The following is an 18,262-nucleotide window of genomic DNA, read 5'->3' on the forward strand; positions in this document are numbered from 1 at the left end:
TTCAGTATTCTTCAACACTCCCGGCCACAAGTTAGGATCAAAAACTTAGCATGTGAGTAACTGCAGTTCCTATAATATCTTGACAGTGTGTTGAAGCTACAACATCCTTTGGTGAACCATGACAAGCAACTTTACTGAAACTGATCTCTATTATTTCACAGAGCATTTTATTTCTTGCAGCTTTTAGTGTACATTCCTCCCTCATATGAAGTGATGCCTTTAGATGTTCCACATTAACACATGGGGTGCTAAATGAAATTCCTAGGAACTGACAGGTAATTCAATATGCTGACACTGGGAGGATTTATCTTAATGAGAACAAAAAGTATGACAAACCATTAATGTAAGGTCCAAGATGAAGCATGGCAGCAGGTCAAATTTACCACAAATTAGCTTTAATTGGGCCTCATTCCATTGTTAAAATATTGATAGTCACAAGTCATTATGCACAAAGATAATACTACGCAGAACCTTTGCACATTTGATAAAATGTAGGTTCATCTGTCGGTACTGTTACTCTGGAGGATTTCATTGCTCCCAAGATACACATGTTTCAAATGGAAATTTTAATCAGACCAAACGCGCTTTTAAAATACTAGGCTGCAAGGAAGAAATACAATGCTTCATGCAGTACATGCAAAAGTTTTATCAGAAACATTTTAACTGCATTATGATCATAAAACCACCTCAGAAAAAATTATTATTCCAAAATGCACCAAATATTGCTGAAAATTTAAGCTTGATATGTTCTGCATAATTTCAATTATTTGATTAATTCTACAGTCAGTAAACATGAAACTTCTGATAATATAATTCAATAAACTGCTTTGTGTGTCTGTAATTTCCTTCATTATGTATTCACTATTGTTAAATTATTATCATTTTGTATCATCTCAATGATATTATGATGTACTGTAATGGGAGCAAAATCCTATACTGGGTGCCACCTGCTAATGTGATCAGCAAAATCATGCAGGCAGGGCAAGAATGACCCAGCCTAAAGAGACATGTTACATGTTCCAAGGCATATCCACCCTACAAAACTGCATAAGAGGAAATGGTGTAAACTTTGAATATAAATATGAAGCTGTCTCAACATGAGAAAGGTCATAATAGCAATAATTGTGAAATGCAATGTGAATTAAAATGCCAAATCTACAGACGGTTACTTCTATGAATGAGCTAATTTCTATTGTCCAAAAAATGTAATAATTTCCTACCTCTGTTAAATGTGGCATTGGATTAAATCCACAGAGATTGCATACAACAGCCTTGCATTCTGTACATGTGTTGAAGTTCGGTGCGGCCTCAGAACCAATATTCAGACCAGTTTTACAAAGAGGGCAAATGGTCTTTGACGGAGCAGCAATTTCAGTTTCCAAGGGTTTGGGTGCCTGCTTAACCACCTCTGCTCCAGGTTTGCTTTCTTTCACGGCTACAGCTTTACTTTTGGGTCCAGTATCTGTCATTGCTTGTGCTGTCGCAGCAGCCTTCTGTTCAAAAGGACCTACTGCTGGAGGTTTAGCTTCTTTTTTGCCAATGTCACGTTTAGGAGATTGCTGAGATACAGTGCTCTCCTTGGAGGTTGTCTGAGCTGCAGCTGGAGGTACAGCAGAAGGTTGCTTTGCAGTATGTCCATGTGGATCTTGTTGCTGGGGTGCTGCAGATATCAAAGTTGAGGCTTGGCTGAACAGTGATGCCCCAAACCCAAAGAGTTTTCCGGTGACAGTCTCTTGAGGAGTTGATGGCTGAAACTGTGGTGGTTGTGCAGCACCCCCCAAGTTTAGGCTGAAACGCCGCGACTGTTCTGGGGGTTTTGGAGTCTTTTGAGTCTCTGGTGGAATTTGTGATGGGGCAACTTTAGCAGCTGCTGGTTTCTGAGCTGGTTTCGCTTGCTCTTCCTTGGGGTGGCCAGTCTTGGGTTCCACTTTCGAAGCAGGCTGCTTGATCATCTCAGAAGCAGTGCCACTAATAGTCTGCTTCCCATGTGGTGCTTTCTCCACTAATACTGGTTTCTGTACCTGCGCTGGTTGTTTTTGCTGAGCCACATCCTGCTTTTGACTCTTTATCCTAGTGTCAGGCTCTGCCCCTGGAACAGAATCTCCCTTTTTTTGCAACTGCTGTGGCCGTGTTCGGGGATCAGACACCCCCTCTTTCTTAATGAGCTGCTGGGGCTGTGCAGCTGGCTTTGTTTTCTCTGGTCTCTTAGTTTGGCCAGAGCCTTTTTGCTGAGCAGCTGGTTGAACCTGGGGACCCAGCATAGGTGGCTGACTCTCTGGTACTTGAGTCATGGAAATGACTTGTTGTGGGGGCTTGTTTAGGTGTTTCTGGTCCTTTTGATCTGCCAGTTGCTGAGATGGTTTAACTGGTTCTGGTCTCTGGGCTATTTGCTGTCTAGGTTGTTGGTCCTGAGGCCCACGTGATGGTTGTTTGGCCTTCAGCGGAGGAGAAGCAGCTATTGATTGCTGCTTGGTTAGTACTGGCTGCTTCCTGGATCCAGCCTGTGATAAAGGCTTGGCTTGTTCAGGTTTCTGATCTGGTTGCTGAGCAGGAGCCTGTTTGGCTACTTGTGGGGCAGAGCAAGTTGCTCCCGGCTGCTTGGGCTGCAGAGGTTGTGGTTTTGAACCAGGGACTGAGGTCATGTCCATGCCAAGGGCTCTTTGCATCTGACAATTTAAACAAAGCCATTCTCTGACCTGCAAATAATATGCATAAAAACATATAATGAGTCAAACACTATTTGCATTGAGTCAGATCTGTTAATAGTTAACCAACTATTTAAATTAACAGGCATCATAATTTGTTTTTACTAAGATGTACACTGATCATGTCAATAAAATCAGTTTTATTTCCTCATTGACAATTTCTAGTTATACAACGCCACCAACCATTCCTTCTGTATCACATAACCCTTTGCCATGTCTAAATGGTCTTAACTATCTATTCCCAAAATATACTCTTGGTGAAAAAGAGTCATTTTAGATGAAAGGCCTCTTCAAGTCACATTTATAAATTGAAAACACCGATGTTAAATATTAAAGAAGATCACTGCATTTTGGGAAATGGTGTTATTTCTGTTACAATGAGATAGCAAGTGATTTAGTGCCATTGGTCCATCACTGTGTTTATAAAAAGTCACTTTCACAGCTATTTTGTGGATACACCATGGGCTTAAAAAATCTATTACTATTTAATTACATCATTACTGAAACTCAAGCTGACCCCATTGTTTCTGGAACTAACTGCTCAGTGCTGGTGATCAGCAGCATAACTGCTCAGCCACTGACATCAGAGTAAGTCCTACTGAGAGATTAGTAATCTCTCTGATAAGAATTTCCCCTCTATATCCGTACAGCAACTAACTGCAGGAGATCCCTAAAGTGGAATTGGAATAATGTCATTGGGCTATCCAAGCAATCAATAATAATAAAGGATTTTCACAAACACACAGAAAACAAAATGGAGTCAAATAAGATAATTTTTATAAATGTTTACATGGAACAAATTAAAGGTTAGGGCATACACATAGGGTGAAGATAGAAGCTAAAACATTCTGAGAAAGCATTTTCAAAAATTTAGCTTAAAATCTATGGATTAATTTTATAATTGCAGAATGCTGCTAAATTTTTATTTTTTCAGGGCCAGTTCTGTTGTTCATCAAATAATTTGGTTGATCATATCGGTATTAAAAGCAGAGTTACATCTGATTGAACAAGGTGTATCTTTTTGTGGGGTTTCAAACAGTGATGTAAGGATGGGAAGAACCTCTTCACTGATGACAATAATTTCCATCTCTGGAATGGGCCACCATACAACCTGTGTCAATACTCAAAGTGCAGGGCATTACTTCTGGATATCCATGTTAATATGTACATATCTGACATCCCAAACTTGCAGTCTGTTTCAGAGAGGTCAGGACAGCGAATGTTGACTGTTTGCCTCAAACCCCACATAATCCAGGCCCATATATTCTAGTCCTTAATTGAGTTCTTAGATAAGATAACAGACAGGGTTGGTGAATGCACACAAGAACACAAGGGTTGTGTTCTTCAAGGTAATATAATCGATGTTACGCATATGGGTTTTAAGATATTTAATAAAGTGCCACATAGTAGACTTAATGAAAATTGAAGGATTAAAGGGACATTGGCAGTGTGGATATGAAAGTGGCTAAGGGACAGAAAGCAGGCAGTAGTGGTGAGTCAGACTAGAGGAAAGTATACAGGGATCAATATTAAGACAAGTGTACTTTTTGATGAGCAATGGCCTGGACTTGGGTATGGGAGTATAATTTCAAAGTTTCAGATCAAACAAGGCTTGGAAATGTTGTAAACAGCAAGGAGGTTAGTAACAGTATTCAGGAGGTCATTAACAGACAGATGAAATAAGCAGACACAAAGCAGATGATTTCTTTTTATTCTTTCATAGGATGTGGGCATCACTGGCTAGGCCAGCATTTATTGTCCATCCCTAATTTCCCTTGAGAAGGTGGTGGTGAGCTGCCTTCTTGAACTGCTGCAGTCCCTTTGGTGTCGGTACACCCACAGTGCTGTTAGGGAGGGAGTTCCAGGATTTTGACCCAGTGACAGTGAAGGAACAGTGGTATATTTTCAAGTCAGGATGGTGAGTGACTTGGAGGGGAACTTTCAGGTGGTGGTGTTCCCATCTATCTGCTGCCCTTGTCCTTCTAGATGGTAGAGGTTGTGGGTTTGGAAGGTGCTGTCGAAGGAGCCTTGGTGAGATGCTGCAATTCATCTTGTAGATGATACACACACTGCTGCCACTGTCCGTCGATGGTAGAGAGTGAATGTTTAAGGCGGTGGATGGGGTGCGAATAAAGCGGGCTATTTGTCTTGGATGGTGTCAAGCTTCTTGAGTGTTGTGGGAGCTGCACTCATCCAGGCAAGTGGAGAGTATTCCATCACACTCCTGACTTGTGCCTTGTAGATGGTGGACAGGCTTTGGGGAATCAGGAGGTGAGTTACTCGCCGAAGAATTCCCAGCATCTGATCTGTGTAGCCACAGTATTTATATGGCTAGTCAGTTCAGTTTCTGGTCAATGGTAACCCCCAGGATTTAGACAGTGGGGGATTCAGTGATGGTAATGCCATTGAACATCAAGGGGCGATGGTTAGATCCTCTCTTATTGGAAATGGTCATTGCCTAACATTTGTGTGGCGTGAATGTTAATGCAGAAAGGTATGAAGTTATACACTTAAGGAAAAATGAGGAGAGGCAAATACAAATTAAATAGAAGTTTAAAGAGGGCGTAGCTTCTCATGCCCAAGTCTTTGAAGTGGGCAGGATAAGCTGCGAAGTCTGTTAAAAAGTAGACTGGACCCTTGACTTTATAAACAGGGGCAAAAATTATAAAGCAAGAAAGTTAAACTCAACATTTATAAATCAATGGTTAGGCCTCAGCTGGAGTATTGTGTTCAGTTCTGAGCACCACACTTTCGGGAGGGCGTCAAGGCTTTGGAGAGGGTGCAGGGGAGATTTACTAGAATAGTTCCAGGGATGAGGGTCTTCAGTCATGTGGACAGAGTGGACAAATTGTTCTGCTTAGAGCAGAAAAGGTTAATAGGAGATTTAACAGAGGTGATCAAAATTATAAGCGGCTTTGATAGAGAGAAGCTGTTCCCCTTGGCAGGTGGGTCAGAAACAAGAGGACACAGATTTAAGATAATTTGGCAAGAAGCCAGCGAAAATATGACAACATTTTTTTCTGCACCAATTATTACAATGTAGCACACTCTGCATGAAAGGTGGTGGAAGCAGATTCAATGGTAATGTTCAGAGGAATTGAGATATATATACTGTACTCGAACAGCAGAAATTTGCAGGGCTGTGGGGAACGAGCAGAGGTACAGTATTAATTGGACAGCTCTTTAAAGTGTTAATACAAACATAATGGGCTGAATGGCCCCATTCTATGTCAGGTTCTATATTGTTTGAAGGGCTCTAACTGGCTTCAATAGTCTGAGGCTAGGAATGGAAAAATACGATCAGTAAACTTTCTCTACCCTGATCCATATGAAATGAATATTGTTGGGGGATGTGTGTGAAGATACTGTGGAAAATCAAGAGTGAATTAACTATAAAGTTGGCATCTAGGTGAGGTACGAAACAGTAGCTGATACCCATGGAATAAAACAACATAATTAATCATCAGTAAATAATCATCAATGTCATATTTTGAACTATATACAGGATACATTGTGGAGGAACAGTGAAAATCAAATGGATTGTGTAAGTGAAGGAAATTGAACAAGGGTTAATGAAATCAAGTTTGAAAACCTTCCCCATAGCTGGACAAATTGCTCCCAGATGTGTTTATAACCTGTGACTGCATAGTTTTATTTTATTGATTTGAAAATGAAATAATTGTGACTTTTGAAATTATAAATTACAAATATGAAGGGTGTTGAGACTTCTAGACTAAAGGCAGCACTATTTTCTAATCTAACAGCAGACAAGCAATGGGTTAAGGGTAAGGGATGGGATCTTGTTCGCAGTTTCTGCAGTTAAAAAAAAAATCATTGCAAACCTTAGCTAACGATTCAGGATCCTGAATTACTAAAGTTAGCATAAAAAAAATAACTTTCATAAAGGAATCAGATCTTTGGTGATTTTTACATGCCACTCAAAAAACAAATTCTATCCGAAACTGTTGGAGTAACACACTTCCTCACGGAAGGCCTGGTGTCATCCTGAAAAACCCCCAAATGGGATTATATACAACACCATGCTATCTCAGACTCAGAGATAAATTTTCAAAAAAGAGCCAGGAAGCCTGAGTGAGGACAAACACGCAACTTGAAATACAAAATTCTTGATTTGCTTTATCCGTATTGTGCAAAAAGATGCCCTTCCTACTTCAAACCATTTGTGAGTTGCAGGCTTTTGCATGTTGTAAAATCATAGCAAAGTTATGTTTTCAGATGTTCATTGTACTTGTGAGAATTGTCTGAAAAGGTACAGAACAGGTCAGCATTTCCCTCCTGTAAATTACCAATGGGAATATTCTTGCAGGATTTCCTTGGCTTTCCAATCATTAGCATTCTGATTACCTTAAAAATGCATTATAAAAGCAAATCACTTCAGATAGAGGGAAACTGAAAGCTGATGAACACATGTCACTGGGACTGAAAGGCTATGTCCCAAAATGCAACTGAAAAATACATTGATAGAAATAACAACTTGTATTTATGTAATATTTTTAATGCACTAAAACCTCCCAAGGTACATCACAGGAGTATTATCGAACAGCATTTGACACAAGTCACAAAAGGAGATGCTCTCTCTAAAAAGGAGATGGTCTAAGAGCAGCAGACCTTAAAGAGATGCTGGCATAGTGGTAGTGTTACTGGACTAGTAACCCAGAGGCCCAGTCTAATGCTTTGGGGTTATGGGTTCAAATCCCACCACAGCAGCTGGTGGAATTTAAATTCAATTAATAAATCTGGAATATGAAACTACTCTCAGTGATGGTGACCATAATATCTATCATTAATTGTTATAATGGTTCACTAATGCCCTTTAGGGAAGGAAATCTGCCATCCTTGTTTGGTCTGGCCTACATGTGACTCCAGAACAACAGTAATGTGGTTGACTCTTAACTGTCCCCAGTTCAAGGGCAAACAGGATGGGCAACAAATGCTGGCTTTGTCAGCAATGCCCACATCTCATGAAAGGATAAACAACAAAAAAAAGGAACATCTGTAAATGGGAACGCAGAAAGGCTTAGGAAGTGGAACAGCAGTTACAAGATCCAGGTACAGGCTATATTCATTCTACTTCTAATTTAAAATGTATATCAGTAGTTCAAGAGTCCAAAAGCTTAAAACATGGCAAATCCAATCCAACTGAATGAGAAATTCAGGATTTCTACAAATTCTGAAGAGATTAAAACAGATGAGGAATTCTGGAGGGGCTTTTGCATCATCAGGTTTAAAGAAAATCTAAATTGGTATGTTTCTATTTATTTCTCTTTATATGAACAGATTCTGAACAAAAGCAGGTATTGATGACACTATGGCTGAAAGGAGTATGGAAGATCATGGATTATTTCACATCATATACTGAGTGATCCCTGAAAAAAAAATAGCATTCTCACCTCCGACTCAGAAGGTTGCAAATTCAAGTCCCATTCCAGGGATGTAAGCACAAACCTATGCTGACACTCCAGTGCAGTACTGAGGGAGTGCTGCATTGTTGGAGGAGATGCTAAACCAAGGCCCCTCTGTTCTGACAGGTTGATATAAAAGATGCCATGGCACTACTTTGAAGAAAACCAGGGGAATTCTCCCCAGTGTCCTGGTCAATATTTACCCCATAGCCTTGAATCACTATCTTTCACCATGAGGAAATTCCTAGCCTGTGCTGTGCACATCCCTCCAGCTGCTGTCTTAATTGAATGTGGGGGAATTCATGCATACAAATTTGTTAAATGTCAGTCTAACATTGCTGTAGAATGCAACATCACTGCACTTTCCCATTGCATTTACCCTTCACCGTTTGTTTCCTTGTAAAACAAAAAGAAACGCAGTTATTTTGCAAGTCAAAATTGGCCTTGTGTCAACCATTTTTGGATAATTTTGTGGGGAGAAGGGAAAACCCAGTCAGTGATTACAATAATAATGGGGTTAGCCATCAATGGTGTAAAAGAAATACTCCTGTTGGTGGGGATGAAAATAGATCAGGTTACTTTTATGTTGCGTTGTATTTCACTAAGATTCTCTTTAGAGTTCACTGAAATATCTGCAGTAATTTTAGGTCTGTACTTTCCATTGTCAGTGTGGACTGGAACTTAATCCTGACACTGAGGGATTTTCAAAAAGGCATCAAATAGCCCATAATAATTTTCACTATGCTATTCAGAATAATAGTTCCTGTGAAAATTGCTGGAAATTTCTTTGCTCACTACTAATATGAATCTAATCACACACAATTATTTTGGCTTAGCATAAAAACGCTGCGCATTTTACACTATAGAATTTAAATTGTGTCCAAATGGCAGAAGAGACTTATGAATTAATTTTATTATTTTTTAAAAATGTATATATACTCAAATATCTCCAATGAGTTTGAGTAAAGCTCTAGAAAAACAATCAGCATCATAAAGAAATTGCTGATATTGAGAAATCTAATTCCAATCCATGTTTAGTCACACTTTGGTTCTTACAGAGCTTCATATAAGAATATTGGTATTGGAGATCATGAACTTTTAGTCTCCCCTTTCATTTACATAATTCCCCCCTCATTCTTTGGTCTTCTATTGCCAAATATTATTCCATGGTCATAACCTTAGGCAGATACATGGCTCCCAAACATTTGCACCTCTCATTCTTCAACTGACTTGGAATGAATTGCAATATTCTCCCTTCTCCCTCTAAAGAACCTGGAAGCTCTGCTCAGCTCCTCTCCTATCACCGCACTGTGGAAAAGTGGGAGTTCAAACTGCCAAGTTGCTAATTCCTTGGACAAAGCAGACCACCAGAATGCTACATATATTCTTACAGCCATTTTAATTCCGTTTAAAACAAGAATGAAACATTATATTTATAGCAGATGCTAAATCATACTGGATAATCTATCAATCGCATTAATTTCAACAAGATTTCTATCACAGGGAATATGCTGGTGAAGCAGTGTGTCAGAAGAACTGAATTGGCCATCCTTTAGTTTCTGGGATATGAGTTTGAATCCAGTGCAGACTGACTACACCAAAGACTCCAGGCTGAAAGTATCCTACGTGAAGTAAATGTGGCCAGTTTCAGCTGTGTTCCTGGCAAATACAAGTCCACACTTATGGACCTAGTAGTCTTATTTGGAACAGTAACTAGGGTGGTTGGTACAGAGAATGGAAAAGCATATTGAGCTGTGTAGAGGAGAAAGCAATTTGAGATACACTGGGAGAAGAGTTGTTCTGACTGACGCAGGGAACGATGGCATGAGTTCCTTGAAAAATAATTCTTGTCCTGTCAGAACAGGGTACAGGAAACTTAAACAAAGGTAAAATATGGCGGATGTTGGAAATCTGAACTATTTGGATGAAAGCTCATCAACGTGAAACATTAACTCTGTTTCTCTCTCCACAGATGCTGCCTGGCCTGCTGAGTATTTCCAACATTTTCCATTTTTATTACAGGTAACTTGCAACTAACCCATATTATTGCTGATGCAAGAGCTTTATGTCAACATTTGATGTAAAACATGGAAAATATTCCATTTCCTAATGCCTACATACCTTGGATGAACATAAAAACTTATGGTATACACTCAGGTTTGCAATTTTTATTTTAAAGTTAAAGCTTGGCCTGACAGTTGATAAAGTGCCATTAAAGAATTGCTGCTGGAATGAAAACAATTTGGACAATAACAAAGGAACTAAGCATGGGGTTCTGGGCAGGTAAAGATCAATGACAGCAATTGTACCTAAACAGCAGTGAACAGCTATGCACCTCATCAATCCTCAGAGTACCACTGTTCTATTAAAAATATTATGCAAACATTTTTCAGATGCTGGGGCAAATGATTTTGTGTGGGAATTAATGATATTGTTTAGATATGAACATTTTCCCATGTTGCCAGGACTATTAGTACAAAATGGTCACTTAGGTATCAAATCGGGATGTGAGGAGGTGTGGAAATCTGCAGCTGGTTGTGGGATGTTGCACTGTTCTGAACCAATCATTATCCAGGAAGCAGCAATATTCAAAGAAACAGAAATTCTGAACAACTTGGCAAATGCAACATTTAATAGAGGGAAATGCAAAGTAATATATCATAATGATCAAGTATTGCAGTGCCCTGAATCAGTGGAACAGCATCCAATGCTGCAGTCCACTGCAATGCTCTCAGCTCCTCAGTAATCTGTGAAATATCATGCGATCCACTAGCATGGGGTGGAGAGAAAATTGGAGGCCACTTCTTCAGTTTTGAATGGTCAATGAAGGGTAGCGATGCTGAATATTTGGTAATAAAGTCAGTATCTTTATCTCTTGGTCATAATCTCTGTATGAACCAGGGAGTCCAATAAGAAGATAAGAATTTTATTTTTAAAAATTAACTAGCAATTATGTTTTCCTAATAAAGGGTATAGTAACAATTTAACCAAGAGTGAATTGTCCAAAAAATGAAAGCATTCCTGTAATATTGGTCAGCAATTAAATGTTCAATAAATGGGTCTAGAAAACATAAACACAAGTGATGCTGACAGAGTGGTGAGAGTATGTATGCTGTACTATTTTCAGCTATAGTCACTGTTCTTAAAACATAAACCTAAGTGTCACTGACATTCCACAAATCATAAGTGCATGTTTAGCAGTGGTCAAAGTACTTACAGGAAAGTACAGATGCAATGCAAGTAATGTGGACAACAAATGAAGCCCAAGGAAGTTCAATTTATCAATATAAGGAGATTGAGGATTACTTTTAAATATGAAGGAATGTTATCATTGGGTCAAAACCCTGGGACTCCCTCCCTAACAGCACGGTGGGTGTACCTACTCCACAGGAACTGCAGCGGTTCAAGAAGGCAGCTCATCACCAGCTTCTCAAGGGCAATTAGGGCTGGGCAATAAATGCTGTCCTAGCCAGTGAAGCCCACATCCTGTAAATTAACTTTTAAAAATTACAAGAGGTAACTTGTACAATATCAGACCAGGTGTCACAATCATAAGCTACAGAAAAAAATCAATTACACCAAACTAAGGAAAGCTTACTGAGATTGCAGAGGCCCTGGCATTAATTTTCAAATCCTTTCTGGCCACAGGAGAGGTGCCAGAGGACTGGAAGGTAGCTAATGTGGTACCATTATTTAAGAAGGGTGATAGGGATAAACCAGGGAACGATAGGCCAGTGAGTCCAACGTCAGTGGTAAGGAAACTTCTGGAAAAAATTCTGAGGGACAGAATTAATCTCCACTTGGAGAGGCAGGGATTAATCAAGGATAGTCAGCATGGCTTTGTCAGGGGGAGATCATGTCTAACAAATTTTATTGAATTTTTTGCGGTGGTGACTAGGTGTGTAGATGAGGGTGGTGCAGCTGGTGTAGTCTACATGGACTTCATTAAGTCTTTTGACAAGGTCTCACATGGAAGACTGGCCAAGAAGGTAAGAGCCCATGGGATCCAGGGCAATTTGGCAAATTGGATCCAAAATTGGTTTAGTAACAGGAAGCAGAGGGTGATGGTCAAAGGTTGTTGAAGCATGTGTCCAGTGGTGCACCGCAGTGTTCGGTGCTGGGACCCTTGCTGTTTGTAGTGTACATTAATGATCTGGACATGAATATAGGAGGTATGATCAGTATATTTGCAGATGATGGGAAAATTGGTGGCATGGTAAATAGTGAGGAGGAAAGCCTTAGGCCACAGGATGATATAGATGGGCTGGTCAGATGGGCAGAACAGTGGCAAATGGAATTTAATCCTGTAAAGTGTGAGGTGATGCACTTTGGGAGGACTAACAAGGCAAGGAATACACGATGAATGGTAGGACCCTAGGAAGTACATAGGATTAGAGGGGCCTTGGTGTGCATGTCCATAGATCCTTGAAGGCAGCAGAACAGGTAGATAGGGTGGCTAAGAAGGTATACGCAATACTTGCCTTTATCAGCCGAGGCATTGAATACAACAGCAGGGAGGTTATGATGGAGCTGTATAAAGCATTAGTTAGGCCACAGCTGGAGTACTGTGTACAGTTCTGGTCGCCACACTATAGGAAGGATGTGATTGCACCGGAGAAGGTGCAGAGGAGAGTCACCAGGATGTTGCCTGGGCTGGAGAGTTTCAGCTATGAAGAGAGATTAGATAGACTGGGGTTGTTTTCCTTAGAGCAGAGAAGGCTGAGGGGGACCTGATTGAGGTGTACAAAATTATGAGGGGCATAGATAGGGTAGATAGGAAGAAACTTTTTCCTTTAGTGGAGGAGTCAATAACCAGGGAGCATAGGTTTAAGGTAAGGAGCAGGAGATGTGGAGGGGAATTGAGGAAAAATTTTTGCACCCAGAGGGTGGTTGGAATCTGGAACTCACTGCCTGAAAGGGTGGTAGAGGCGGGAACCCTCACAACATTTAAGAAGTATTTAGATGAACACTTGAAATGCCACAGCATACAGGGCTACGGGCCAAGTGCTGGAAAATGGGATTAAAATAGATAGGGGCTTGATGACCAGTGCAGACACCATGAGTCAAAGGGCCTCTTTCTGTGCTGTAAAACTCTATGACTCTATTGGTTCATTGACTCATATCTAACGTCAAAGCATTCAAATAGGAATTGGAATTTATGGCTGAAAAATAGATACAACTTTGAGATAGGGAAACAATGGAGCATTGTCAGATGGAAATAACAGGGCAAATCAGATGGAATGACTGGCTTTTTCTTGCTCCTGCATTCTTATGTTTGCTTCAAAGTGACATTGCAAGTAATTGTTCACATTGAATTTTTTCCAATAAATAATGCTGCTGAAACCAGTATACCTAAAATATTGCTGCATTTACCTGTCAATTGCAAAATCTTAAATAGGCCTCATAACAAAGACAAACAGAAGGTTGATGGAGCAAAACTAAAGCACTGGACAGAACAGGGTTCTGAATCATGAAGACTGGGAGTCATGCAGAGAGAACAAAATATCTGATTTTGCTCCCAATGACAAGTGAAGCATCACAGCAACTTCACACCTATTTGAATGCTGAGTCTCTCGGTGAGATACCTGTCTAGTCCAAATTCTGGGGGAGGAATGCAACTCTGAGAGCAACTTCCAAATTTCCACATTTAACTACAAATGTATGATCACCACAAGTTGCTCTCCAATTTACACTTTAAGACCAAGGAATACCATTATCTTCACTGTTGTTCCTAATGCACATATTTGATTCAATGTTTCCTCTTAAACTTGATGCTACTGATGAAGAAAGAGACACTGTCCAACAATGTATTTTTCTTATTTGCTTTTTATAGCTAGTGTACATAAGAAACGGTTTTATTAGAGGATTAAAATGGTTTAAGGGCTTCCATCTGCAGAACTAGCTGTATGCTTGTACACATGAACTGTAGTGATGCGTATACATCAACAGTCTTGCAAATGGTGATAATTATAAGACCATTGTGTAGCTCCCCAATGGTTGATGATGTCAATGAATAACTGAGCCATCTGTACTGATAATTGATCTCACTAGACAACAGTAAATGTGCTTGAATGGACCTCCACGCATAGGCCAAGGAGGGGGAATAAATCAGCAGGAATTCATGCTTCTGATTACTATTAAGTACCCCTGCCAGAAAGTGTTGGTGTTAGCTGTGTACAGGGTCAGGTTAAACTCAAGGTAATCTGGCATAATTTACAAAGTTCAGAAATAAATAACATCCACTTCAGTGAGGTAACAGGGAGCACCTGTATAACCATCAATATATTCAGGAAATGAGGGAGGGGGAATATTTTGTAGAATACATGTTCATGTGGTCAAGATTTGGCAACATGTCAATGATACTTAGTATACCCCATGTGGAGGGTCTGTACAGAGAATGTTGTCTCCTTCGATTTTGACATGTATTCATCAATGCATGGCTTCCAGTCCCGTGAAGATTTTTAGACTGTCTGATAATACTACAGCCTTCAAATCTGAGTATAAAGTCTGCAATGTAAATAAAATGTTCATAAATTACCCAATATATTGGAATGAAATCTGTCTAAATGTAAAAGATTGTTACCTTACGCAGTGGGGAGATACTTAAAACGGACCCGAGGCAGCGGTGGGTTTAAAATACTGCCATGAATCTTGCCGGCCAGTAAACTGAAGGCTTTGATATGCAAATAAGGGATTTACAACCAAAGAGCTCAATCAAAATCAATGACAACTCGTCAACAAAACCGAGCCACATGACTTGTTAAAATGAATCAAAGTTACCATCACTAGATTTTGAACAGATTGTCCTGGAATTTGGATATGGTTAAATTATTGAGAACCCTTCTCCCCGTCCCAAGGTGCTTCAGTCCAGAGAATACAACAGCCCCAGAAAGCAGAGAAATACATTTCCCCCTGTAAACCCAGCAGAACCCCGCTTTTAATCTACACTAGTCACCACCCCACTCCCTGGTGCTCGGTTTAGCCCGGGTGTCCAGGGGTTGGGGAGGTCGCCCGGTGTTCAATGTTTCAGGAGGGGAGTGGGTGAAGCGGCGCTTGTCCACATGGAGCAGAGTGCAGTGACCGATTGTAACTAGTCAACAGCCAGTGTCCAATAGATTTTAGTTCAACCACCCAGCTCCCCCTCATCGCCAAACACAGAAGCTGCTTGTATTAATACCTGGCGTCATATTTTAACGGGAGATCTTTATTTGGTTGTCAGCTGTTGATCCTGCACAGTCGCTCCGCTCCATTGCTTTGGGGATCTATCGCCATTTTAGCTTACAGGAGCTGGAGCTGATGTGACTCGGTTCCAGCCGGTGGGTTTATACACTCACTGCTTAAACTCAGGACCAAAGCTCCACACGACAGACAATAAAGAGCAGGAATAATTTATTTGAACATCTGAAACCTTTTGCGGTGCTTGTGAAGGGTTTGTTGCCCCTTCCCTGAGGGAGACGCCCAACACTGGGAAGGCGGGAGGTCACAGCAATAATCTCCCAGTCACTCACCTCCGTTATGTGCGGGTTGGGATTGAAGCCACACTGACTGCAGACCACAATCTGACACTGGGTGCACTGGTTGGAATTGCTTTGCCCGGTGCTGGCGAGGTGCAGTTCAGTGGTTGTACAGATTGGACAGAGGGTTTTCTTTGGAACGGGAGCTATCCGTGGTACTGAATAGTCGGCCGGGCCAGCGCTGCCCGGCTGGGGAGAGGCGGCGGGAGGTGGCGGCTGCTTCTGCCGCTGTTTCACGGCTTCTTTCTCGCCAGGCTTCGGGGTGGCTCTCGCAAACTGTTGGGAGGTGGATTTAGTGGGCCCTTTGGGAGCCGCTTTCTGTTTTCTGGCCACCTCGTCGCTCTCGGACTTGGAATCGAAGAGGTTGAATTTATTGACGACCGAGGACATCGCACTCAGAGGGTTTCCCTCTGAAAGGAAACTAGGCATCATCTTTGCTTCGGTCTCCTCTCCCCACAGATCAGTCCTTGCTCTGGTTTCCTGAAGAGAGCTGGCGGACAGGCTTCTCTGACGGAGAGCTTTATCCCCTAGTAATCCATTACCAGGAGACTGGGAGTGGAGGGGAGCCGGCCGCTGCTTCGCTTGATCGGTAGCATCTGTCTCTGACTTCCTGAAATAGTGAATAAAATACAGTTAGCAGGCGAAACTAATCCAGCCCCCATCCCCATCTAAATCATGGCAGAAATGGACAGCATGGGAAATTTCCTCCTCAACTGAAATTCTTTCACCAAAACAATATATTTACCAGAATAATTCACCCGGCTATCCCAGACACAAAACAGCTGACCATTTCCAATATCAACTGCGGTAAGGGTACCTTAAAAAGCAGAATCAGGCATTCCGCCCGAATCAGTCGCCAGAAAATCAGCTCAATCCGAAATAAGTCAAATCTTGCACTAATGCAGATCCCGAATCCAAGCTCCGCTAAAGCAGATGTGACCAGGGCGAAGTGCTGACGCCCAACCTCACAATAATAAATCACCAAATCAAACCGAGTCGCTGCATCGGAAATAAATGTTACTGTTCTGAGAGAGAAGTCTTTGGTTGTCTCAATACTTTACCTTCAGCTAGCAGCTAACTGTGCTGTGTGTGCAGTGATATCCTGCAATCCCGGAGCAATCGCCAGCGCCGCGACTCAACCAATCAAAGAAACGCTTTCTAAATCCCAACATCCAAACCCTCTCCCTAATCCGAACGAGATCGATGTAACGTCGCTTCTCCCCCCAACCACCTTCACCGCCACATTTGCAATACTTTAACGGTAATGGTGGCGTTAAACGTTAAACAGGTTGAATTTTAATCACTGGACATGCTGTAAAATCACCCTGTGGACTAAGCCTGCCTGTTAGCCAGGGGGGAAACCCGTTTTGTTTTGTTTTTTTTTGCTGCCCAGCTCTGCAATATCTACACCGACAATGCACAACACATCAAAGCTCAATGGGGCGTCTAGAGTTTGGAAGAGCAGCCGGCTCTGAACGTGCCTGTGTGCCCCCTGGGCCCTGGACATTACAGCGGCGATCTGTTTCCTCTCGTCCTGGCTCAGTTGGCTGAGATCAGCATCCATTCGTGCTGGAATGACAAAGGCCCTGAGCTCTGTGTCTGTCAGCCCAGCTTCCCCAGTCTCCACGCTCGCCTCATTCCCCATGCTGTGCTGTTCTCTTAAACTCTGCCTTTACTTATTATTTAAGATTTTATTTTGCAAATGCTGTGATTGTCCTTCCATTTTGAACATGTCATGTCTCTCTCACTCACTTCCCATTTCTCTAATGTCTCCGGATCCTCCCGAAAAAGCCGAGCCTGCCGCAGCGCGCATGCCCTGAGCAGCTCCTCGCCCCTTGGGCTCCGGCCAAAAGCTTTTAAAGCTGCAGGAAGCCAGCCTGTGCCACTCTGCTGTCCGTGCTCCAAACCACCAGCCTCATGCCAGATAGCACTTCGGGCAAATTAAAGCTGTAGAGCCCATAACGGGCTGGAGAGGGGGCGGGGGGGTGGGGGGGTACTGCAGAGCTTTGAAATGTTTGACTCTAAATCGTTATATCATCAGAAGCTGCATTCCTGTCCTAGAATCACAGAATGATAACACAAACCAGTGACAAATGGAATTTAACCTGAGTAGTGTGAGGTGATGCACTTTGGGAGGACTAACATGGCAAGGGAATACACAATGAATGGTAGGACCCTAGGAAGTACAGAGGATCAGAGGGACCTTAGTCTACATGTCCATAGATCCCTGAAGGCAGCAGCACAGGTAGATAAGGTGGTTAAGAAGGCATATGGGATACTTGCCCTTATTAGCTGAGGCATGGAATATGAGAGTAGGGAGGTTATGTTGGAGCTGGATAAAATGCTGATTAGGCTGTAGCTGGAGTACTGTGTGCAGTTCTGATCGCCACACTATAGGAAGGATGTGATTGCACTGGAGAGGGTGCAGAGGAGATTCACCAGGTTGTTGCCTGGGCTGGAGAGTTTCAGCTATGAAGAGAGACTGGATAGGCTAGGGTTGTTTTCCTTAGAGCAGAGAAGGCTGAGGGGGAACATTTTAAAAGAGTTTAAAGTTTCTGCCTCTACCACCAACTTGGGCAGCAAATTCCAGACACCCACTACCCTCTGCTTAAAAAAGTTC

At 41.7% G+C, this 18,262-nt stretch overlaps 1 protein-coding gene across 1 annotated transcript in view; it reads right to left on the bottom strand.

Moving 5' to 3' along the window:
- Window positions 1-17,435, bottom strand: part of pcloa (piccolo presynaptic cytomatrix protein a) — a 755,467-nt gene extending 738,032 nt beyond the window's left edge. The window contains exons 1-3 of the mRNA XM_078553074.1: window positions 17,124-17,435; window positions 15,637-16,252; window positions 1,221-2,696 (exon numbers count right to left, since the gene is read on the bottom strand). Coding sequence (XP_078409200.1) covers window positions 1,221-2,696; window positions 15,637-16,252; window positions 17,124-17,287 — 2,256 coding nt within the window. The 5' untranslated portion in view covers window positions 17,288-17,435. The remainder of the gene's footprint in view (window positions 1-1,220; window positions 2,697-15,636; window positions 16,253-17,123) is intronic.
- Between the last annotated feature and the right edge of the window lie 827 nt (window positions 17,436-18,262).

This window comes from Cetorhinus maximus, chromosome 12, assembly GCF_964194155.1.
Source record: "Cetorhinus maximus chromosome 12, sCetMax3.hap1.1, whole genome shotgun sequence".
Lineage (NCBI taxonomy): Eukaryota > Metazoa > Chordata > Chondrichthyes > Lamniformes > Cetorhinidae > Cetorhinus > Cetorhinus maximus.